Source organism: Sinocyclocheilus anshuiensis, unplaced genomic scaffold, assembly GCF_001515605.1.
Source record: "Sinocyclocheilus anshuiensis isolate Anshui unplaced genomic scaffold, SAMN03320099.WGS_v1.1 scaffold637, whole genome shotgun sequence".
Taxonomy (NCBI): domain Eukaryota; kingdom Metazoa; phylum Chordata; class Actinopteri; order Cypriniformes; family Cyprinidae; genus Sinocyclocheilus; species Sinocyclocheilus anshuiensis.
The window spans coordinates 879,629-905,610 of NW_015539816.1; the positions used below are offsets into that span (position 1 = coordinate 879,629).

The following is a 25,982-nucleotide window of genomic DNA, read 5'->3' on the forward strand; positions in this document are numbered from 1 at the left end:
TCTTTCCCTCATAGCAGGGGGTTCTGCAGCAGATGCAGACATTAACCGACAGACTCTCCTTTATCCAGAGAAGCCAGACACGACTCTCCTCTCCTTCTCTCCACACTTCTTTTTATTGCAGCTTTTCTCCGGTGAGTGCTCTTACCCTCATTACGAATGCTCCTCTCTTCTCATCACAGAAATGGACCAATGCCTGAATAAAGTGCCAGTGACCACAAAATCTGAGGCCTTGGCAGAAGGACGCATTTTCGGGCCACTCCGACTCCGATGCGCCCGGGTTTGATGGACAGCATAATGAGGGAGAAAGAACGTCACAGAGAAAGGCAGAAAGTGGCACATTAGTGCTTGGATTTTTGTCTTCCATTTCTTCACACTGATGAATTTCACACAGGCATGTTTTGAAGATGTTTTGGATAGGTTTCATTAGTGTATGGTCAGTATTTAAAGGGATAGTTCTTCCAGGAATTAAAGTTATGTCGTTATTTACACACCCTCACACTAAAGAACATCTGAAGAAGATGTTTTTTTTTCATAAAATGAAAGTTAATGGTGTCCAAGAGTTTCAAGCTCCAAACGGGACTTAAAGATGTATTATAAAGTAATCCACAAAACTCCAGTGGTTTAATCCATGTCTTCTGAAGTGATTTGATAAACAGTGAAATTGAATAGTTATTCATTCTCAAATCAAAATATTGATCAACTATATAAAGGCTAAATCAAACATGGCGACATGTCAGTAACATTAAACCTCACAGAGTTTAACAGTGCCAGTCCACTTTTTCAAAATTTCAACGACTTTTTTTTTTTCCATGATTTTATTGTCTATTCTCAGGTGGAGATTTTTTTCAGAAAAATTGGTAGAATTCTGCTGTTAAACATGGTTATTTAAAAATAAGTTGAAATAACGCAGGCTGATGGCTTTAACAAAAGCATATACTCCTGATCTGTAGCTCACAGTAACCCTGTCTTTAAAGGTTTAGAAGTTATCGTTAATAATCCGTTCCCCTTTGGAGAAAATGAATGGGTTTTCACTTCCAGAAACTGGCTGTTGCACTGTGTTGGTTCTTTTGTGTCAATGTCATGAGGGTATCACCAGTGAGGCTTCAGGAGACTTTGATTAAACCATCAAAGTTGGATTGATTACTTTTGCGCTACTTTTATGTCCTTGAAATTCTGGACCGTTTACTTACATTGTATGGACAAAAACAGCTGAAATGTGTGTTCTGCAGAAGAAAGAAAACCAGTTCAGAAGCGAGTAAAAAAAGACAGAATTTTCATTTTGGCTGAAATATTCCTTTAATTAGTTATTCTAGAAATCACAGCAAATTCTGAGCCACACAGAGTCAGAGAGGTTGGGCAAGTGCCTCGGCCACAAATCGTTTTATTCAAAGCTACTGCAGCCCTTATGCTACAATCACAATGAGTCATTTATTCAGAGACGGTGTGACCCTGACAAAAGAGAATGGCTGACCTCGGGGTCCCAAAAAAGCGAGTGTTTACTGGGCTGAATCCCTTGGAGACTGCTTTAAAGAGCTAATCTACTGCTCTGGACACCGTCCACATGACATAAATCACTTTTTAAAATGATTGATTCTCTTTGAAATAAGATGTAGGCACTGCATAACAAATTGAGTGAAGCTAAGACAGAAAATAAGCAAAAGTGTGTCATAAAGAACAGAACACCGTGACTCGCAGATATTCAGCAGGCCTCTTTCTGTAGCACTGCTGATAATGGTAAAGCTCTGGCCCCTAGAGCTCATTACCAGACAAATACCATTCCTTTGGTGCACAGCGTTCGTCTATATTCATGCTCTCATGAGATCATTGTTATTATTTTGTTCATTTTTGCACTTTTCCATTGCATCATTATGAGGTAGAGTTGCAGGACTTATACCATGGTTTTTCGAATGCAAATGTTTAGCCTTTGGCTATAAATTCCAATGAAAATTCTCCATTAAAGGGTAGATTTAGTCTGCAAGGTTGTTGTTTTCGAAGATAAATGTAATTACACTTTAGCCAATTTTACATCACTTATTTCCTGAGAGAAAACATTTTGCGCTTAATAATGTTTCTTTTTTACCACGGACTGCTGTGAAATTCACATGACAACGTTGCGTCAGATAAGAAGTGGTACTCGCTCCATTTTTTCAGATAAATAGATTTGAGATAGTCATAAACCAGGGCACTTAAGGATAATGCTCTCATCTACTTATATGAATCTTTTAAAGATTAATAACGTCTGACACCTTTGATAGAAAGCCCTGATTCTAAAGTGGCGATGCAGCAGCCGCAACAGACAGAAAAGGTAATTCATTGCGCTTGTTTCCATCCTCTTTAAACTTTGACTGACAAATTATAACAGGAGTTATACAATAGAGGTCTTATCGCTGGGATCTGCTTGGTCTCGGCCCCTGATGACCCCCCTTCTCGCTTGGCACTACTTATCAAGCGCAATGTCCCCCAGCTCGGGTGGAACAATTCGGAAAGGTCAGTCTCAGCTGGTCCCCATGCTCAGCAGTTGGTCTCTTTGGCTATGCAGCCAGGCTCCAGCTGAGAGCAGCTGCAGTAACTCTGTCACCCAACACCCTGCAGGGACGGCCGAGCTCAAATTATGCTTTACGAAGAGAGAACAGGCCATTTATTCAAATGCTGTTATGAGGCATTCAAATAACTAAGTTCGGTGTGAAACAGCAATATCATGTATTATGTGATATATCATCGTTTAGCTCACACTGTAAAAAATGTTATTTCATAAAATAAATGTTTTGGTACCATTTTCTGCAGGAAACATCGCTACAACAGTACAGTAGATGTTGGCAATTGACTGTCTTTAGAAGTAAGTCATTTGAATCATTAATTCAATTGATTCTTTCAAACCATGACTCATTCAGGAGTTAAACAAGTGACTTTTTATGTGTGAATCACTGAATCATTCATTCAAGCAATTTGTTCAGAAGCACCGATTCATTCAACAAAAAATGACTGCCTTTATGAGTAAGAAACTGAATAATTCACTCAGGAATTTAAAAAGAAACACTATTCTTTAAGAATGAGTCACTGAATCATTCATTAAAACTATTCGTTCAAAAGCACTGACTCAATCAGGAACCAAAATGACTGCCTTTATGAATGAGAAAGTCCATAATTCAATCAACCGATGCGTTTGTAAATACTGATTCTCTAAGGAATTATAAAAGTGATTCTTTATGAATGACTCATTAATTCATTCATTCTACAGATTCGTCCTTCAGGAACAAAAAAAATGACTGCCTTTATGAGTGAAAACCAAATTAAATCATGCACTCAAATGATTTGTTTATAAATTTCATGTTTATTCAAGAACAAATCATGAGGCAAAATTCAGAATACAGATGGCTTAATTTGACACTGTTTTGGATATATCAATTGTCTTTACCTTCAGAGTGTGTTTCATGTTCACAAGTGGAATGCTCAATAAAAAGCTGTTTCATTGCGGATGCACAATGGATTGCAGGTAAATATTCACCTCATCCAACGTTCTTTCTGTTTTCTGTCTAATAAAGTATCCTGTTATGCGAGTTCACCTGCTAAAAAAAAAAAAATCTGCAAGTAATCTGTCCGAATAAATCTAAATGAATCACGCAACAATTTCAGAGATTTTTTACAAACTTCATCAAAAGAGTCATTCATGAATTTGGTATCTGGTATCGCTAGTTCTGATTCTAAACAGCTGAAATATTTGCAGATTCTTAGGTATATGATAATCTCCACCATCAGACAAGTATTTATGAGTAATATATTTTAGTGTGAAAGTGACGTGACGTGACATGTGGCCAAGTATGGTGACCCATACTCGGAATTAGTGCTCTGCTTTTATCCCATCCAAAGTGCACACACACAGCAGTGAACACACACACACACCGTGAACACACACCCGGAGCAGTGGGCAGCCATTTTTTTGCTGCGGCACCCGGGGAGCAATTGGGGGTTCGGTGCCTTGCTCAAGGGCACCTCAGTCGTGGTATTGAAGGTGGGAGAGAGCGCTGTACATTCACTCCCCCCACCTACAATCCCTGCCGGTACGAGACTCGAACCCGCAACCTTTGGGTTACGAGTCCGACTCTCTAACCATTAGGCCACGACTTCCCCGACTTACTGAGGCTATTTCATTGGAGCTCGTGCACCAGTATAAATAACAACACCCCTGCCATCCTATGATTGGCCGGTCTGATATTGCATAGGGAGTTGGTACTTCTTTTGAGTAAGTAATTACTTTGCAACTGTTAAAGCATGTTCTATATAGTATGAATCTTTGTAGTATGAAAAAAATCCGGATATACTACATTCATCATGTTATCATGTGGCCGTTCACAAATCCTCTCCCTTGGCCTCAAGTGTCCATTGGATGTGCACTTCAGAATCTCATCAGAAGTAGTAAAACATCCAGGTACTTAATTCAAACAGTACCTCTCTTCACATACTGTAGAGTACTTTAGTATGCAATTTCAGATGCAGCCACGTTGAGTGACTCAATGAATCATTCACTCAACTGATGCGCTCAAGAACAAAACCCCTCTACAGTATGCTGCTTGGAGAAGGCACAATGATTGATTTTTCTGTGGCTTCATTTATAACTATTTTCATAGGTGAAACACCCTCGCAAGTGATTTAATATATTTAAAAAAAGGAAAAACAACATTGACCAAAATACACTGTCAAAGACAATAATATTTGCACATGCAACATTTTTGATAACAGGCCATGTGCACATCAAACCACGTTACAGATACAATGCGTTTATTTTGCTCTAGGCTTATGCTATATAAAACGTATAAAATGCAGGAACAGCACTCAGTGAGCGTAGCAATTTCTCACAGGGCTCTTTTATGTGGGTGCTCACTGTTACAGCAGCAGCAGTAGACTAGTACTAATCAGCTTGTTGGGTTTATTCTTCAGCTGATTTATTTTAAGTGTCACATAAATCCAGAGCAAATGAATGGAGCATTTAGATAGAGTTAAAATTCTTTAACAAAACGACTGCACACAGTCCCGATGCTCTCTCTCTCTGTTTTGCTTGTCTGGCTGCAGCAGAGGGAATTGTTCTACTTATACAAAATGATCTGCATTAATATTTACAAAAAACAGCCTTTTCTTGCCTCCCCTACCCCACACGCATACACACTCTTCCTACTCCAATTAAACATTGTTTGTCTTATTTGGGACATGGATATTCATAATGCCAAGCTTAAGAGCTTACGGCATCTAAAAAGCCATAAACGAAAGACAAATGTTTGTCAGCTGCAGAAACATTATGCAATCAATCAACTTATTAGAGGCAAAAGATTATTTCCACTTCAACAGAGTGCTGATACCGGCATAAGGAAATTAATGAATTTATTCTTATTGTATCACAGCAATGCATATGTACCTACGATGTGTTCTGTGGCTGCTTCAACACTTTATCATAGTGAAGGTAATGGAGCGCTTCCTCCTGGTGATGCAAACTCGATAGTGCACCAGTGCCACCATGTGGTGGGACGACAAAGTCAAGGCGCTTGCTTTTCACTTCTTTCTGTTACTAGTCCTTCAAAGAAACCACCTATAAAGTTAGTAATAAAGCTCAAAATCGTGGCTGTGTTGATGGCAAAGTGCGCTGATGAACTCTCACCAAGGTTCTTGTTAGACAGAATGATGCCTGTTCCCACGCCTTACAAAATAACAAGCAGACAAGGGCAATGTTGTGTGTCTAAGGGCATTCTGGATGAAGACAACCTAGCAACACAAGGTAAGCAAATATCATCTGTTCAGAGCGCAGATCCCACACCATATGCCTACCCTTGTACTTGTCTCAGACGAACGTGGATGAGCATTCTAATGAGCCAGTTGGCTTTATCATTAAGCCTAATTATTACATGGGCATATAAATGGTACCTGTGTGGCCACAATTCAATATATCCGCTCAGCTTAATTACTACCACTGCATCATCATAATGGCATTATAGTTAAGAGGAATGATTGCATTCATTAAAATGTACTGAAAAGTCTATTTTGGATATTTATGGAGTATTTGGTTTTAGAACTATTTTTTTAGATCTGTATTCTTTTAAAATGTCCATAAGTACGTTTTTTTTAATAACAGTTTTGCTGTTTATTTAATTGTTTTGCACTTTTGTGTCATACTTGTATATATTATGTTGTAATCTATCTTAAATTATCAGGGCATATCAATTATATAAACGAGACATAACTACATCACTGAAAAGTCTATATATTTTGATATGTATGAGAAGTTTTCTGTTTATTGATTTGGCTAAATATACAAAACCTCCATAAGAAAGGCCTTGAGAAGAAGTGTGAAGATTATGGTTTAGGGGAGACCGGAGCTAGTTGTCACAGAGGCTACATCTGCCTAACTAAGGGTTTGAATCAATATTAATTTATCTTTCATAATTGTTTACATTTTGCTGAAATCTATTACAAAGAAGTGTATCAATATTGATTTAATAATATTGATTGTTAAATCAATAATAAATATACCCTGAGAAATATTCAGTAGGGTAAAAAGTTGGACTACTAGCCCCGATCTCCCCCACTTCCTGCCAGTATTACTATCCAAATTAAATGAAAGAGACAGACCTGCACCATTACTCGTTCCATGGAACCTACAGTGGAAATGATGTCACCAGTTCCCCAGAGAGGACAGCGCACCGCTGGAAAGGTTACTTCATCTCAGTAACCTTGTTTGCATATGAATGAATGTTGTTTATAGTTTTCCAGCAGTTTTTTTTTTCCATTGATGAATAGGGATCATTATCAGCTGTCATGAAATGATGTTTGAAATTCTGGGTTTATATTTAGCTCACCGAGGGCATGTGACCAGGTTGCTCAGCAAATTTGATTTGTTGATCAGTTTGATGTCATTCCAGTTAATAACACATCACTGTACAAATAGACTTGGATAGGTATGGATCACAAATGCTTTTTAGACAGGTGTTAGTGCAAGTGACAACATGACTAAAAACATTTTAATGTACTGAATTCTTTAAAATCTCATTTTAGTGCAGCAATACGAAATTCTGGCTGTGGAAAATTTAAGCTAAATATTGTCACTTACCTATACAATTATTTTCAAACAAGCCAGTAATTGAAGTCCAGCGGTGAGGTCTGATCAAACCATTTTCCATATAGGAACCTATAGTCATAGACAAGAACCTCATTACTGACATTACTGGTAATGTAAAGTAACATTAAGTCAAATTAAGCCTCACAATAGTTTACCACACCTTTTAATAATTTCTAGTTCTGTGGTTTTCCAGTGGTTGAATAAGTAGCAGATAAGGGCTGTTGCCAACCACTGACTCACAATGAGAGATCTTCATTATTATGTTCTGAAGAAAAAAAAAGGTTTTAAACATCGCTGCTATATCCCGACAGAAGGAGAAGGAAATTGTTTATTTTATAAATATACCTACTTTTGTTAGATTTCACCACTGTGCCATACATTTTGTTGACACTGTTAGAAATGGGGTTGTTACACTGGTAGTTGTATATGGGATGGGAAAAATAATAAGTTTTTACTTCATCACACTCCTTTTTATATATTTTGTAATGCATAACGTCTTATGGAGGTGTTTTTTCTTTGGTGTTGAAACACATTTGTTGTGTTTGTATATTTTGTTTTATAGTGTGCTTTGTTCGAAAAAAAATAGATATTTATGAAATCTCGCAAGTTAGCTTTTTCCACATTTCACCTGCTATGATTTCACATATCACACATGCTTTGATCGTTTTTTTATATTTCTACTATAATTTCAAGTAATTATGCTTATATTTTCTGTCACAACCCTGACATTTCATCTCTGTAACATTATTTTAGATATCGGTTTAACATTATCTAATGTGCTGTGGTGACAATGGAGTTGAAAATCAGTTTGGAAATGTATTCCTTCATGTAAGTAAATTCTACAAAGGTGAATGCTGCACAGATTAATAAATATATATTCCCTGTTTTGTCCCAATACTCGAGAAGTTTTACGTAAGATATGTATTGCTTAAATACGAATTGTATTTCTTTTTTTGTATGCCTCAGAGCATGATGTTACCTGGTGCAGTAAAGATGCTACTCAGTAATGAAATTGATCCATTTTTCCCTCTCATTAGAAACACACCTCCAGACAAATATTATAACATAACGAATCCCCTGTTATAACGACTGGAAATGATTTTGGCAGGCCTTGCTTGACTCCAATCTTGGAGACGTTTCAGTTGGCATGGACTAGAGGGGGCACAATTCAAGAGAGCGCACACTTCCTGGAGCCTAAACAACCCCTGCAGAAAACAAGAAAAACAAACGAGCCCATGGACGCGATAGCTGTAACGTTGTAGCCCCTCGTCCGATTGCTCGGATGGTTTGTCCTGGTTAACGGGACACGTAAAAGCAGGTTTTATCGAGCGGCATCGTCGGGTACATAGAAAGGCCGATGTGCCGAGCGGCAGCGGCGGTGTGGAGTGAGCGCTGCACGGAGGAGAGATCCATCGACCGCACCAGCACGAGCCAACAAGCGGCCTAGCGCTAACACGCAACAGCCGGCGCTTTTATGTCGATAGGATACCCTTAAGTGTACATCACAGAGACCCTAGGGCGTATTCCCCCCTTCTGAATGACAACAATTTTCCGTCGTTTGGCATGTCTGACATACTTTAATCTGGTTCGGAGCCTCTTAGCCGCCTGGCTAACGGATTAGATTGGCAGGTTAGCTCGTTTGCCGCTAAACAAGTTTTTAAAGTGACTTATCGTACACGTATATCTGCGTAATGCAGACCGTGTCGAGGGAAGAGGCTCTCCAGCTTCCGTTTTTATTCTGAAACCGTTCGGTTGTGAAGTCTGACGAGTTTTAGGACTGTAAAGTCTGTTGTTTGTGTATTAATGATCAACGTTAGCTGGCTAACGAGCTAGCGATGTCTATGTTCTCCGCCGAAATGCTGGAAACACCACCTGTGTACCCGTTTGAGGAGATCGACTATGCTGATATTGAGGTGGAAGAGGTGAGTGGCATGATAAGCAGGTGATAAAGTTAATAAACACAACCCAGTTGGCTACTGACAGGAGCGTGGAAATGTCCTGCAAACGTTCCCTCGATAGCTAATACTATCAGTGGGACATTTGACATTGTATATTAGTATACATAACCTAATTTGTAGCTTTATTTTTTATGTTTTTCATAGTTTTTGTCAAGGCACACTGTTTGAAGTACTAATACGTGTGTTCTGTTGAATTATGTCTTTGCAGATTGTTTTATGAAACACATTTACACTGTTCTAGGTGTTATTCTGTGTTATGTTTTCCTATGGACTCTTCTATGGAGTTCTGCACTGCTGTGAGGTTGTGAATGTGTGCTTCCATTCAGTGTAATGTTCTCTTACATGTGTGTTATGTAGGTGGTGGGCAGAGGGGCATTTGGTGTTGTGTGCAAGGCCAAGTGGAAAGGTAGAGATGTGGCCATCAAGACTATAGAGAGTGAATCGGAGAGAAATGCCTTTATTGTTGAGGTACTATCATATTCTGTTTCACTTGTTCACATTAGTGACTGTAGTCAGAAACAATAAATTGTGCATAAACAGACATTTGGTCTATTTTATTTTCAGAAAAGCAATTGATTGAGTCTTCTGTATTCTCTTCTCCAGCTTCGCCAGTTGTCCCGTGTAAATCATCCCAACATTGTGAAACTGTATGGTTCCTGCAGTAACCCCGTAAGTCTCTACAACATGTTGGGATTTAGTAGATTTTTATCCTGAGATCATGAAACTTGATGTTGAAGTGTTTGCTATAGTCAAACAATATATATGTATGTGTGTGTGTGTGTGTGTGTGTGTATATATATATCAAGGTTGCTGATATTTTACTGCAGGTATGTCTGGTGATGGAATATGCAGAGGGGGGTTCATTGTATAATGGTAAGTTTTTAGTCAATTATTTGCAACATTTTATTCACACAGTAGCATTACAAGATCTTTTGAAAACTTGCACATAATTATTTATATCAAAATCAGCTAGAAGGGTAGTAAATATCTAAAAATCTTTTGTGAAAAGGGAAAAAAATCAGTACTTGTCAAAATAATTACTCCTATCATTCAAAAGTTTGGAGTTAATAAGGTTTTTTAAATATTTATGGATTAAATTGATCAAAAGTTACAGTAAAGACATCAAAAAATTAATTAATAGTAAAAATAATTATAAAAAAATGTATCATAAATAAATGCTGTTTCTTAGAAATGTATATTCATCAAATAATCTGTAAAACATTGTATAACATTCTCTACAAACATATTAAGCAACACAACTGTTTTCAACATTGGTAATAATAAGAAATGTTTCTTGAGCTACTGCTGAAAATTCAGCCTTGTCATGGCAGAAATAAAATACATTTTAAAATAGAATAGAATAGAAAAGTTATTTTAAATTGTAATAATATTTCACAATATTACGGTTTTTACTGTATTTTTAATAAATGCAGCCATGGTGAGCATGAGAGACTTCTTTCAAAAGAAAGAACCGACCCCAAACCTATGAATGGTAGAGTATGGTTATCAATCAGGGGATCGGGTCTCACTAGGGGTCTTGGCAAACACTTTTTTGCTTATTAAAAATCTTGCTTACTATTTTTGAAGGTCTTTTTTGGTTGCCATATTAGGTTTGCCTTTATAAAGGGAGTAAATAAAATTAAAATTGTGACTTAAAAACTTTGCATCCAGTTTTGTACAAAATCTAACATCAAATCATATTTAGTTTGTTCTGTTGTAGAATTCATTTGAAGTGATGTGAAAAATACTCTTTGGCGTTTATATACAAATTTGCATACATGCTCGAATCACAAGAGATTCTGTTATGCAGTATTTTTCGTGGTACAGTTTTACATGTCCTTTACCTAAATATTTCAAAAATAGTTGTTTCGAAATTGCTCCCTAACCCCGGGCCTATAGTAATAGCAACTGCTAAAGTTCTTCTCAGTGTCCAAGCACATGAGGCTGTTCCACAACTGAGTGAGTGAATGTTTTAGCGTGTATGTGTGCTTGTGTTTATGACTATTCTGTGTTGACAGTGCTGCACGGTGCAGAGCCCCTTCCTCACTACACTGCATCTCACGCCATGAGCTGGTGCCTGCAGTGTTCTCAGGGGGTCTCTTATCTCCACGGCATGAAACCAAAGGCTCTCATTCACAGGGACCTCAAACCTCCCAAGTATGCGCCTCCATTATTTCTCTCTCATTACACTGTCTTGCATCATGACAGTGGAAAACACTGAAAAACCTTTTTCTCCTCACCTGTATGCTTGTTACAGGGATTAAAGTTCTCCGTCGCTACGATGGATTTCCGTTAATTGCAGCGAGTCTACGACGGATTTCCATCAATTGGAAAAAATGACAGGAAAAGAAACATTTAGCGCTTTGTTGTTGTTGTTCTGCCGGCCGGCACACCAAAAATCATCCCCGCCACGGCTGCAGCTTCTCAGTGACAACATAGTGATGCCGCTCGCATCATTCACAGTCGGGTTATTAGCAGAGAGCACAGAGCAGAACTTGAATTTCAGCGCGGGATTGCGGCTATTAATAACAATTCTACTCATTCCCGCAGGTTCCGCTTATAACACGATAGATGACGGAACGTGTCATTTGCACGTGCATAACCACGTACACGATGCACGTGCAAATGATAATTTTGCACGATGCACGTGCAAATGGTCATTTGCATAACCACGACAGATGACGGAACGTATCATTTGCACGTGCTTTCGAGTCTTGAGAACTCACTCGCGCGCTCTCATTTTCTGTGCGCCCACAGATCGCGATAAGGAGAGTGACAGCTTTTAATAGTTAAAGGAGTTTACAAATGTGATTTTGATTTAATACAACAGTTCTATAAACAAGTACTGCCTGATTTTGCTCTATTTCTTCAACGAAAATAGTTCCAAATGTAGTAACAGCTCAGCCGCTGCGCATCTCTAAAAGCAAACGCAGCGGTTTAATTCATTCAATTAATGTTTTTGAACGAATCTAGTGAATCAGTGATTCATGATTACCCATTCATAAAGACAGTCACTTGCTTCATTCCTGAATGAATGAGCCATTCGAACGAATCAATTGAATGAATGATTCAGTGATAAAATTAGTGACTTGCCGCCACCTGCTGGCGGATTTAGTTTAATTTTTAGCGTATAATTTCAGTTATTTAGTGAAGACTAACCAGTGTTATTTTACAGTTGAATAGATTATAGCTACTACTATAATTAAATTAACAGTACTTGGTAAAGTACTGTTAATTTAATTTGTATCTTGTTATTGTTTTTGTTTGTGCTATTGATTGTCATTCATTTATTTGTTCTTATTTTATTATTTACTATTTACTTGTCTTTTTTAGTTCAAATAAATTCAATTCTGAGTGCACATGATTCTTTGGTGGGGAGGGGGCGTGGTCCATGAAAAATAGTCCTGCCACCACAGCTGGAAAAAATCCTAGGAAACACTGCTAGTGCATACATTTAATAAAATTAGAAAAATGCCATTACAAAGGTAAAAAGAAAATGGCCCTGTAAATCACTTTGAGTCAAATGTCACCTCATATTAGGAAGGAAAATTTTTGATCAGAATTTTTTATTATTGATCAGAAGGTGCTCCTACATTTTTTTTGTTACAGTTCTAGTTCTTGTTGTGTAAGGTCTCCGTGTCCATAAAGATTTGTTTTTGCTATTATTCAAGGGTCTTAAACACACCTGATTACATTGAGTCTTGCCTGACCACTTGTGATCAAATCACCTGAGATTAATACCAGGTGTAAACAGACCGTTTGTTTTCACTCTACATGTTGATGTGTTGTTGTTTTTTTTGACTGTAATGGAAATGTTACTGGATCATTCAGGGCTGCCATTAATCATAAATGCTGTCCGGTCCAGGTGTCAGAGGGTGTATGTTCTGGAGTCTTACGCTGCATCACTTACATCATGGCAGCGTATGGTGTTGTCCAGGCCAGGGCTGGTTATTTATGAGGCTCTGTCAAGCCCTGGCAGCACACCATGGAAATGGTCAGCTGGCTTCTCTCCCAGACACTGAGAATGAAGTTCTCGGGAAGAACTGGGTTATTACTAACATTTGATATATTACAGCTCACTAAAGCTGGCATCAAAACTCCATGAACCGTTCAGAAGTGCTTAGACTGCATTTAATAGGACTAAAGAGCAGTTGGTGACTTGTTAATTGCCATCTGTATACCTCCATTTCTACTCAAAATATTGTAGCAGTTTCTAATTGAAGTGTATTTTAAAAAAAATATGTGGTTAATCTTAAATGGAAAGTTTGGGGTGAGAACTATTTATTATTATTATTATTTTATTATTATTATTATTATTTTACTTTCTGGTCAACTGAGATAAGAAATGTTTCTTGAGCACAAATCAGCATAATAGAAGGTTTCTGAAGGATCATGTGATGCTGATGATTGGGGTAATAAATGCTGAAAATCACAGGAACAACACCGAAACAAAAATATACATTTTAAGTATATATTCCGTTATTTCCGTTATAACAAAACCGTTATTTTAAGTTGTATTTATAATTCACAGAATTACTGTTTTTACTGTGTTTTTTATCAAATAAATTCAACTGTGGTGAGCATCTTTTAAGAGAGGTTTCTTTCATAAAACAAAAAAAATCTAACCAACCCCAAATATTTTAACTAGAGGGTATGTATTCTGTTAATGATAATTAATGATTTTTCCAAAGCAACTTACAAATTAGGGGAATTGCAAGAAATGTATAATATAAAAGCCAACAATATTAACAATGCCAGAAAATAAAGATGTTAGTAATCAGGTTGCACACTTTATTGTAACTGGCATTGCAATTAATGGGAATGCACACAACTGAATAGACTAATAAGCAAAAAAAAAAAGTTGCAGAATCTGAGACCACTTTTGCCATAGTATTCCCATGATGCCTAAAATGCTCTCTGTGAGTTCACTAAATGTTTTTCTTCTTCCTGGAGATATCTCTGTTTTTATCTTTTGTATATTTTTTTGCTCCTAGTCTGCTCCTGGTTGCTGGAGGTACTGTGCTGAAGATCTGTGATTTCGGGACAGCATGTGACATCCAGACACACATGACTAATAACAAGGGAAGCGCAGCCTGGATGGCCCCAGAGGTGTTTGAAGGCAAGATTCAGGAACTATCCAAAAACTTTTGTTCAGTTTTGTACAGCCGTTGGCTTCTAAATCGGCTGTTTTTGATTTTTTTTTTTTTCTCAGATGATTTTAATGGCAAAACTTGTTCTTCATTTCACTTTTTTCCTGTTTCTCATTAATTGACTTCTCATAGGCCATTTCAGTCTTCACTATCACTCATACAAATATTTCCCCAAAACCAGAGTTGGTGGACATTCCTGGTCTAGATGATGGATGAAACCATTATAATTTAATGCATGCTTTCGCAATCAACCGGTAATTGGTTTCAATTTTACCAAACACATTCAGGGGCACTCGGCTGTCAGGGGGGTCGGAGGAAACATCAATTAGGAGCAGGATGTCATCTTGTTTGTTCGGGGAGGAGCAGAAATTCCATGTTATTACTCCACTAGCAATGCCAGCAGAGGAGACACAGCACTGCTCATTTGCCGCACTGACAACAGTATTATCAGAAGACCAGAGCAAGGCAGCTAAAGACATACTAGCACGAAGCGCTGTAATTTAAGAATAATAAGAGCAGCAATTAAGGCTCTCCAGGGCAGCATGAGAGGAAATTAGCTCATCTGTTCAAAAAGGGCCGACAAGATAAAGGCTCCCCCACCCAGGATGGCAGAAAATGAGCTTATGGGAAATAGCTTTCATTCTTTGTCGTATGGTACCATTTGCATCAATAATATTTTGGGCAGCTCGACGCAAACATCAACCATATCATACAATAATTAATTATTTACCAAAGGAGCCGGACCCCTTGAAAATACTTTTAGTTCTATATTTTACTGTACTGAACATCTATAATTGTTCAAATTAAGTGTGATAAATGTAAGGAAATTTCATTGTTCATCTACTACAGAAAATAATGTGAAATATGTATATTCTTTAAGTATTGGTTGATGGATAATGCAATAGAGTGGGCTTTGGTTAGATTTATACTTTATATTTTTATATATATATATATATAGTTTTTTTTTTAAGAAGTCTCATGCTCAACAAGGCTTCATTTTATTTGATCAACCAGCATTCACTAGAAATCACACAAAATATTTTGTAACATTATAAATATCTTTACTGTCACTTTTGATCCAAGTAATGCATCCTTACTGAATTTGTGTAAAAAAAAAAAAAAACTTGCTGACCCCAAACCTTTGTACAGTAGTGCAAGTCATACAAATAACTTGCTGTACGAAGTTAACTCATCCATGTCAATGTTATCCTTTAAGCGTTATAAAAATGTTAAAAGTTAATAATAATAATACAAAAAGTATTCTCTTTCTCATGAACCATTTAAAAAAAAAAAAAAAATGTAGTTTAGGAATACCCAATAGCTTTGAAGCATGTAAATATTTTTTTCAGAATAAAGGCTTAACTAAAATGTGGACCTAAATCAGGAAATTATGAGCATGTAAAGGTGATTACTATCTGTATGATTGTGCTGCAGGCAGTAACTACAGTGAGAAGTGTGATGTGTTCAGTTGGGGTATTATTCTCTGGGAGGTGATCACACGCCGGAAGCCCTTTGATGAAATCGGTGGCCCTGCTTTCCGCATCATGTGGGCTGTGCACCGTGGTAAGTGTTACGTTTGCCCCATCTGAGACTCTTTGTCTATTGGTTCAAGATTAGAAGCTTCAATCATCTTTCTTTCTGTAGGCACGCGTCCACCTCTCATTAAGAACCTACCAAAGCCCATAGAGAGTCTGATGACTCGTTGCTGGTCCAAAGACCCATCGCAGCGGCCTTCCATGGAGGAGATACTGAAGATTATGTGCCACCTTATGAGGGTAACGCCACACTGCCAGCATGCCTGGCAAATCATCCCAGTGTTCCTGACTGTCTATTCTGCATCTTATTGAGCCTCTTCAGTCTGATCCCTCTCTCCACCTCTAGTATTTCCCAGGATCAGAAGAGCCTCTTCAGTACCCTTATCAGTATTCAGATGAAGGCCAGAGTAACTCTGCCGCCAGCACAGGTACAGAATAACATAATAGGTTTGAATAATAAATACTTGTTCATGGCTATTTCATTTTATTTTGTTCAAATCATTTTCGGATGGTGTGGGTGAGAAAACAAATAGTTTAGATGCTTTGACTAAATTCTTCCAGACTGTTATACTACCATACAAAAGTTTGAGGTCAGTAAGTTATTTGATCAAATTTTGATCAAATTGATCAAAAGGAACAGTAAAAGCTTTTACATTGTTACAAATAATTTTTATTTCAAATAAATGCTGTTATTTTATGTTACATTCAAAGAACCCTGAAAAACATATCAGTTTTCACAAAAATATTAAGGAGCACAGCTGTTCTCTATTAAGTAGCACGACTCAAATGTGGTAGGAAATTTTACCAAATTAGCATATTAGAATGATTTCTGACGGTCAATGTGACACTAAGGACTGCTGAAATAAAGCCTTAAATATATTAAAATGGAAAATTTATTTTAAATTGTAATAACATTTGTGACCCTGGACCACAAAACCAGTCATAAGGGTACATTTTTTTAAATCAAGATTTAAATCATCCACTGAATAAATAAGCTTGACATCCATTGATGTATGGTTTGGTAGGATAAGGTAATATTTGGCTGAGATAAAACTATTTGTAAGTCTGGAATCTGAGAGGGAGCATAAAAATCAAAATATTGAGAAAATCGCCTTTAAAGTTGTCCAGATTAAGTTCTTAGCAATACATATTACTAATCAAAAATTAAGTTTTGATATATTTATGGTAGGAAATTTACCAAATATCTTTATGGAACATGATCTTTACTTAATATCCTAATGAATTTTGGCATAAAAGAAAAATCTATAAGTTTGACCCATACAGTGTATTGTTGGCTATTGCTACAAATATACTAGTACTACTTATGACTGGTTTTGTGGTCCAGGGTCACATTTCACAATATTTTTACTGTATTTTTGATCAAATAAAGCCTAAGAGACTACTTTCAACGAAATTTAAAAATCCATTCTTACCGCCCCAAAACTTTTTAATCACAGTGTACTGTATATAGGTTTGTTGTTGTTTTGAATCATTTTAGAAAGGTACTGAAGTCAAACTTAAAGTTTGTAAATTTAAATAACACATCTCTCTAATCCAGGCTCATATATAGACTACACATGTACCAGCAACAAGAACGATATCAACATGGAGCACACCAACTCCCCTGGCAGCAATGACACCATCAAGTTCCCATATAAACCAAAGGTAACACATCAGTAGTCTTCATAACACACAAAGACAGTGTCCTCTAAGAAAGCTCAGAAGTTGAATCGGTATTTGTGTATGTTTCAGGGCGACCCATTAAGGCCTGGTCACCCTCTCTCCAGAGGGGGCAGTGTAGAGAGTCTTTCTGGCAGAGCACATTGTTTGGCTTCCTCTGACAGCAAACGAATGAGCACCGATCTCTCCGAACTGGAGCACAGATTGCCCTTTGCTCCCGCAGGTAACATTTGAATCCTCAGTGCTAAAGCTGCATTCCTTGCCAGAAATTCATTATGAGACAATGACATTTTACAGTTCATACATACAAGTCAGTTTCATTTACCATTGATTTATTAATGTGGAGTTTTTTCTCTTTTGCAGTAGACAAATATTGATATATTGATAAAAACGCCACACCTTTCTATTCCTGTTATCAGTTTTGTCCTCAGGTTGACATGTTAACAAAGAACACACACCACTAACAATGTCCCTTTTATAGACATTGACCTCACTTTTCTGTATTTGCACTATATTTCGCTGATCTCAGCCAGTGTGCCCAAACACACATCAGACACAAAAAGCTGCATGGCATCTCCATTCATCCTTTGATCTGTCTTTCTGCAGTCACTCGTTCCAGCAGGCTTCCAGCCTCTGCACGGATGTATGTGCTTTGTGTACGTGTTTGTATGTGTGTTGCATGTATGTTCTAATGCAGCTGAAGAATGGAGCAACATCCCTTACCCAGTCTGCCTTGCTGTCTGCACCACCCTCTCTCTCTGTCTCAGTACACACATTGTCTGCATGCCTGTGTTCGTCGCTACATGCGCGTGTCTGTGTGTGTGTTTTTGCAGCACGTCCACAATTTAAGCGAGGTCACCGTAAAACGGCATCACATGGCACCATTCTGGACATTCCCAAGATCATCGTCACAGGTACCGGGAGTCCAGGCGCTCCCAGCAAACAGCTTCTAATCAGAGAAGGGCGTCACTGTGACGCACAAGCACGCATTGGTTGTTACTCCAGAATGTCTCAAATCCCTCATCACACTGACTTAGTGGAAAAGAGTAGAAAAAGATGTTAAAGAACATTAACGTATGATCATTATCCAAACACTTGCATACACATGCATTTGTGCTATGGAGATGCATGTCGCAGTAATGCGTAATTACTACTGTGGTAGAAATTCTTGATCGGGGGTCATATAACCTTATGGTTAGTTTAAACCATATTGAAGCCATATGCTCCAGTTGATCTGCTGAAAAAAAAATCTTGCAAGTAAGTTGGTGCAGTACCATTTGGTACTTAATTATTTAAAATAATATAATAATTGTCAAATGGTGATGGAAAATGCATCAGTTGACTGACACAGATACTGCAAAAAGGGCAAATAAGAATGTTAACCCAGGGTTTAGGAGTGTGTGGTGTCAAACATAAGTTTATGAATATCCAGGATTAATTGTTAACTTCTGGTATATTATGAGCAGTGTGAAACGTGAAGAAAGATGACCCAGGTTTCTGTTTAGGTTTTGGAATAACCCAGAATTAACTTGCTTAAAGGGGTCATAGGATGCTATTTTAAAGATCATTATTTTGTGTATTTGGTGTAACAGAATATGTTGACATGCTTTAATGTTCAAAAAACACATTATTTTTCAAATACTGTACATTATTGTAGGTCCTCTATGCCCTGCCTCTCTCAAACACGTCGTTTTCAACAAAGCCCCCTCCTTTGACAAGCTGTAAATAAATCTTAACCAATGATTCCTAATTGAATCTACTTCCAGAAGGCAGCGTCTCCCTGACATGGCTGCATCAACACGACTGCTGTTCCTGAAACCACACCTTCTTTCTTTACGTGCACATTTGGGCGGCATTATGCTAATGTTTCCACACAGTGATGTAGATATGTGGGGGCGTGTTAGAACAAGCCATTTTAGGTAGGCGTGGTTGACTCTTAACTTTTATAAAGAATATCTCTTTGGATTTGAGACTTTAGTCTTTGCAACTTTACAGATCTTCTTTATGCACCAAGAGCTTGTAACACTCCAAAGAGAAAGGAAAACTTGAAATTGCATCATATGACCCCTTTAAGTGTGAAAAGCCCTTCTGTGAGTGCAGTCTCTGTAAAATTAATTAAAAATTTTATCCTAAATTTTAAATCTGTATGCAGTCATCACAAATGACTAGAAATTCATGAGTCAGAAAGTGTGGCATAAATAATACAGAACTAATTGGCTTGATTTGTGCATGCTGGGAAATAATCCAGTTATGATCAATTAAAAATGACAGTCAAAATGGTTTCATGACCCCTGCTCTAAATGATTGTTAGATTAGTGTTTTATTCTTTGTGTCTTTGTATTTAAATCCAAAAGCAATTGGTTACATTTTCTATTTTGATCTTATATCCAGCTAATCTTTCTAACAACTATTTTTTGTGTCAGATTTGATGGCGTATAGTGATCCTGGAGTAACAACCATTCCAATCTCTTCTTTCTCTCTCTCTCTCTTTGCTCTTTTTGATTGTAGTGAACTGCGGGCAATGATTTTCACACCCCATCCTCATGACTGCTTCTGCCTCTTACCACAAGAGGCACCTTGTTAATGCTTTTTTTTTTTTTAAATCAAGAAAATCCCATAAGCAGTGATTTTAAAGTGATTCACTTGATCAGCATGTGTGGTGAATGAGAGTGGAGATGGGGATGTGGATTGATTGGCTGCCTCAGTCTTCCTGTTTGGCTTTGTAGCAGGTGAACGAGGATCAGCCAGCGTTCGTGTTTGTGTGTGTGTCTCTCTCTCTCAGTGGTCGTACACTAGCTCGCCCTTGTCTCGCCTACAGAAAAGATATCGCCAAATGCTCTGTTTTTTGTTCTTCCCTCCTCCATACACACACTTTCATTAACTCGTTCATTAATTCGGTGGATGTGGTTGTGATAAATCTCCTTCACATTGAGGGTCATCGCTATTATTATCTTCATCATCCCTAATAAAGCTGAAGGAAATGGGGACATTGAAGGATTGCAGAGTGGGAAAAAAGCAGGAGTTGCATGATGAAGAGGTTATTAATTTGGTGTAACAATGAGAAATCTGATTTGCATCAGAATTGTATCCCTCCTGCATGCAAGCTCTTAACCTGTCAATCATTTTTGTTATTCCCATAATCATTTTGACATGAAATTGACCTCATCGATGACAATCATTATTAATAATAAAAGAGTGTTAAGGGCATATTCATTATAGAGCAGTGATGGGCAAACTTGGCCCTTCCAGGCCATTTTCCTGCAGAGATTTGATCCAACCCTGATAAAACTCACCTGCCTGTAGCCTTCTAGTAGTCTTGAAGACAATGATTAGCTGGTTCAGGTGTGTTTGATTAGGGCTGGAGCTAAACTCTGAAGGAAAGTGGCCTGGAAGGGCCAAGTTTGCCCACCCCTGTTATAGAGTATTCTTTTTTTTTCTGCCATTTTTGTTGTAACATTTTATTTTTTAATTGAGTTCTTCAATGGGCTGATATCATTGCTTAAAAGAGATTACATTTATATTAAAGCAATATTACTGGTTAAATGCAAATTAGGGTCTATCAGCAGTATCTGTGGCATACAGCTGATGAATGCAGACAATTATTTTAACTCGTCTTTCAGGTTTTAAAATACATTTAAAGTGATGATCTTACAAGCCATGCCATGCAGAACCTGGCAGCCTTTTTAGTATTTTTTTTTAAGTTATTGTTTTAATTGGCTTAATATTATATTTTATTTATAAGGCCGATACGATGCGCATCTCGATGCATAGCCTACGATACATTAAAGATACTTATGAAGCAGCAACCGATGCAATACGATTCACCCGTTACGATGCAGTGCGATCCGATTTCGATTCGATTCAACATAATGCGATTCAATGCAATACGATGCAATAGAGAAAATATGATCACTTTTAATGCCCCGAGGCCTGTTTCATAAAACATGTTTACCAAATAAGCCAGGCTTATTTCAGTTAGTTTGTCTCATTGTCAAATTATTTGGTTCCATAAAGCAAATTTAAAGGTGCTGTATATAAGTTTTTGACTCTACTAAAGCATAAAAATACCATAAATATGTTTTCAGATATTTAAAAAACATGCTAAGTTAACATACTTGTTTATCTGAAAAACAATGCTACAGTCAATGCCTCGAGGCCTGTTTCATAAAACAAGTTTACCAAATAAGCCATGCTTATTTCAGTTAATCTGACTCATTGTCAAATTATTTGGTTCCATAAAGCAAATTTAAGATCAACTTCCGTCACTGTGGCAACTTTTGCTGGGAAACTAACCTGGTCTAAAGCAGGTTAACTATCAGACTAGAAAATAAATAAAGAAAATTACTTCTAAACTGCTGTAAGAAACACACATTAACTCATTTGAGCTTAGTAATTAGTACTGAACTAGCTTACATTTGAGTTACCCATTACAATAGTCCCTTTACAGTTACTGCGATCATAAAAATACACTTATATGAAGGTTTAAAATTCTACAAAAGGCACATTTAATGTCCAACAACAAATATTTTAGCAAAATTTATATTTTACTCAGAATTATTGCACTCCTATTCGATTGCGCTCTGTCTGTTTAGCGTGCATCCGTGCAGCAGCGCTCGTTGCTCTCGCGTGCCTCGCCCACTCCTGACAGCAAAATGAATATGTTTGCGTGACTTTCTGACATTTACAGATGAAAGTACTATACTGTTATTATTTAGAAAGTAACCAATAATTTGTGATCAATATTTTATATGTAGATTGAATTCTCTCTAAACTGTTTTTCAAGTGCGTTCTCTCATCACCACTGCTGCTATATGAATATGACGTATCACAACCCTACAGAGACCAAGGCGTCAGAAGGCACTTAATTTATGATTTTCTGTCTGTCTGAACCAAAGAAATAAAAGCGAACTTTCTGTACTATATTGAATTGCATAGCATCATATTTTTTTCCATTGCATCGTATTTCATTGAATCACATTGTGTTTAATCGAATCGAATAGGATCGCCCTGCATCGTAATAGGGATGAATCGTATCGCATTACATTGGTAGCTGCTTCATATGTGTCTTTATTGTATCGTTGGCTATGCATCGCGATGTGTATAACATCGGCCTCCGTTATGAAGATGCACTTCCCTTATATATATAAATATAACATACACACACACACACACACACACATATATATAATTTTTTTGTTTGTTTTTGTTTTAGTTAAAGCATTTTTTTTATTATTTAGGAGTAAAGAAACGATCTGTAAAGTTGTCTACATCATCCTTTTGAGTTAGGGATTATTTTTTAGGTGGTTACCAACATATTTGCTTTGGGTGGAGTTTTGCTTTACAAATAGTTAAATCACATTCCTTCATTGTATCATTGGGAGGATATAAAGTGAAAATAACAGGGTTTACTTTTTTAAGGTTGGCATGACTTTAGTTGAAAGGTTGGATGCAACTGCATAGATCAGGTTAGTAAACGATTGTCACACCTGTCTTATGCTAACTTGTAAGACTATAGTTAAACTTTTAAAACCGTGAATGGTTTCAATTTTACATTTTATTAACTTCATTGTTTCCTTACACTGCAGGATGAATTTATTTTTTTAATTAGTCAACCTGCCACAGATGTTTGTAGAGCTTCAGTTGTATTTAACCTGGAATATTCCTCCTAAACATTTGCATCATGTATTTTTAAGTAAAATACATTTTTTAGTAAGAAAAAGAAGAAAAATCATATTTAGTAAGTCACAGTCCATCGTTTATGGTTGTATTTAATTTCTGCTGGTACGATTCTAGATGCTCTACCTGAATTATAGTTTGCCTACAACGAGATTTGTTTGTTTTTGTTTATAGGCTTTAGTAAACTTGTGTAATCTTCTAATAGTCATGATTAAGAGTACAGCTCCTATCATCATTGCTGCTTAATGTTCTATAAATACAAACTTATTAACTTCCAAACCAAAAAAAAAAATCATCACTCAATGATAGGAGCTGTCCAATCAGTGCAGGCCAAGCTGCCCGTGTGATTCTGTAGGTGTGGTCTACTGATTTTGGGGTAAGGTGTGTGTGTGTGTTTTGCTGGGATGGCCTTGTGAGGGGTTTGGTCACGTGAAGGCCACGTTAGAGGAGATCCTGTCATGGTAGTGAGTTGGGGATTTAATCAGTGCAGCTGTCTGAGTGTCACATTCCTCTTGCTCCAGCCCTAGGGCGAGAGCTCGTGCACTACAAATAAGACTTATCAGATTCCTCTTTTCTTTCCTTTCTCTTTCTTCCGTCTCTTTTTGCAGCAACCTGTGAGCCTCATAGACGCAGTTCAGTGCAGGACCTTCCTGCCATTGGTATGGAGTCCAGTCAGGTAGGATGCTTCAATTTTACATGTTCTGTTGTGCAATGTTTTCCCCAGGGGGCTATTGAACGGTCAAATCCTAACATTATCTAGCTCTCTTCCTTCACACTTGTCCTCAGTGCTCTTGGGAAAACAGTCGAGTTCATCCAAACTTTAGGCAGTTGATGGTTGAGTTTCTCTCATCTCTTCATTTTGATTTATTTATTTTTGTATTTAAGTACTGCATTTTCATGTGCTTTTTTTCTGGATGGGTGAATTCCATTCATATGTAAACCTAACTTTGTACTAGAGACCTGCGCGGGACGGATTTTTCAGTCCCGCTCCCCCAAGATTCTGTCCCGCGCCCGCAGAAATATATCTTATCTGGTCCCGCTCCCGCCCGCAAAAAGCCAGCATAAAAGTAATCTATATCGATTTTTTTTCAGTACATCAAAGAAATTTACATGAAATTGTTCTGTAACATCTCCTAAGCTCCACAACATCCCAGCATAAACACTCCCGATAAAATATTTGTTATTTAGGCTAAGCATCAACATTCACAACAGAAAAGCAAGCATGGGCTGCTGCGTGCATGGTTTGGCATGGCAGTATGCGAGCATCACTTCCTTTATTATCACTAAAAACTGACGTCTCAGTTAATCGCGATCTCATAAAGCTCTGTTATAACACAATGAATATATGCACAATGAATCTTTCACAGTGTCTACACTTCGTGTGTTAAAATGAGAGGATTCGTGAGCACGCAATTTCAGCACCGCGGTGAGTAGATTCTAACTTAATCACCTCTGATTGGCCATTGCGTTCCAGAAATCAACAGCTTTGTCTGTGATTGGCTACATTGCGCAACCCTTTAAATACGTGTTATAAATAAACTATGCCTAGCTTGCGCATGTCAATCATTTTAATGTTAATATTAGTTGTTCTTTTTGCTTTTGTGCAGCAGATAAATAAAATTTTTTATTTTTTAAGACACTTTATATTTAGATCATTTCTATTTTGTGGGAGTCCCGCGAATCATTTTATTCTCCCGCATACACACACGAGTCTCTTCCCACCCACACTCGCCCATCAAGAGTTGTCCCTACTAGTAATAATACACTGTAGATAATACATTTTAACGCTTTTAAAATGTTTTAAGCTCAGCAAGGCTGTATTTATTTAATCCTAAATATTATTTTGTAAGATATTACTGTAAAAACGGTAATATTGTGAAATATTTTACAATTTAAAATAACTGTTTTTCTAGTTTAATATATTTTAAAATGCCAGGGAAGTCGTGGCCTAATGGTTAGAGAGTCGGACTCATGACCCAAAGGTTGCGGGGTTCGAGTCTCGTACCGGCAGGGATTGAAGGTGGGGGGAGTGAATGTACAGCGCTCTCTTCAGCCATTACTCCAGTAATATTATTGTCAATGTTGAAAACAGTAGTGCTGCTTAATATTTTTTGTGGGATGATTTTTCCAGGATGAATATAAAGTTCAAAGGAACCACATTTTTATTTGAAATAGAAATAATGTGTAACATTATAGTCTTTGCTGTCACGTTTGATCATTTGAATGCATTCTTGAATTAAATTTTATTTCAACTTGAATACTAAGAAATATTAATGTAAGATATAATTTCCTCTCGGAGTGTGTGAGCGCAATTAAAATCCCAGGTAAGACCCTCATTTTTAAAATGAATTGTAAGGATGTTGCACACATGATCGCATGATTGTAAATAGCTTCCTTAAGGTGACCATCATACGCACACTTTGATAAGGGCCTTTTATGAAAGGATTCGTAGCATCTTCTTCCTGTAGTGCTCTTCAAGAGCCATTGGAATCTACAATATTTTATTGTCAGTATCAAAATTGTACCTTTATTTTTATATATATATATATATATATATATATATATAGCTGACATATTGTTTGACCAATTACAGGATAGTAGGAACAACAGCAGATCATCCAGTCCCAGTGTGAGGATGATTACGCCAGACAGGACAGGTAGAGTCTACAGTTTTCCTCCTAAGCGTCAAACACTCACAAACACACATCTACGTTTAAAAATTGATTGTATAAATGTTTAATGACTGGTAATCAGCTGGGGTTATAGTAGATACATTATTATTAGGGATGCACCGATACCACTTTTTCCAGTACTCGCCTGATACCGATACTTTTATTTTTGGTACTTGCCGATACCGAGTACCGATACCAATATTTTCATT

At 37.3% G+C, this 25,982-nt stretch overlaps 1 protein-coding gene across 2 annotated transcripts in view; it reads left to right on the forward strand.

Annotated features, from left to right (window-relative positions):
* Positions 1-8,139: 8,139 nt before the first annotated feature.
* Positions 8,140-25,982, forward strand: part of map3k7 (mitogen-activated protein kinase kinase kinase 7) — a 22,699-nt gene continuing 4,856 nt past the window's right edge. The window contains exons 1-14 of one of the 2 annotated variants that reach the window (XM_016480008.1): positions 8,140-9,024; positions 9,418-9,528; positions 9,664-9,729; positions 9,888-9,933; positions 11,079-11,217; positions 14,055-14,179; positions 15,645-15,773; positions 15,855-15,985; positions 16,092-16,173; positions 17,304-17,410; positions 17,498-17,648; positions 18,259-18,339; positions 23,710-23,777; positions 25,695-25,758. In XM_016480008.1, coding sequence (XP_016335494.1) covers positions 8,938-9,024; positions 9,418-9,528; positions 9,664-9,729; positions 9,888-9,933; positions 11,079-11,217; positions 14,055-14,179; positions 15,645-15,773; positions 15,855-15,985; positions 16,092-16,173; positions 17,304-17,410; positions 17,498-17,648; positions 18,259-18,339; positions 23,710-23,777; positions 25,695-25,758 — 1,387 coding nt within the window. In that variant the 5' untranslated portion in view covers positions 8,140-8,937. The remainder of the gene's footprint in view (positions 9,025-9,417; positions 9,529-9,663; positions 9,730-9,887; positions 9,934-11,078; positions 11,218-14,054; positions 14,180-15,644; positions 15,774-15,854; positions 15,986-16,091; positions 16,174-17,303; positions 17,411-17,497; positions 17,649-18,258; positions 18,340-23,709; positions 23,778-25,694; positions 25,759-25,982) is intronic. The other variant, XM_016480009.1, reaches the window with a different exon arrangement.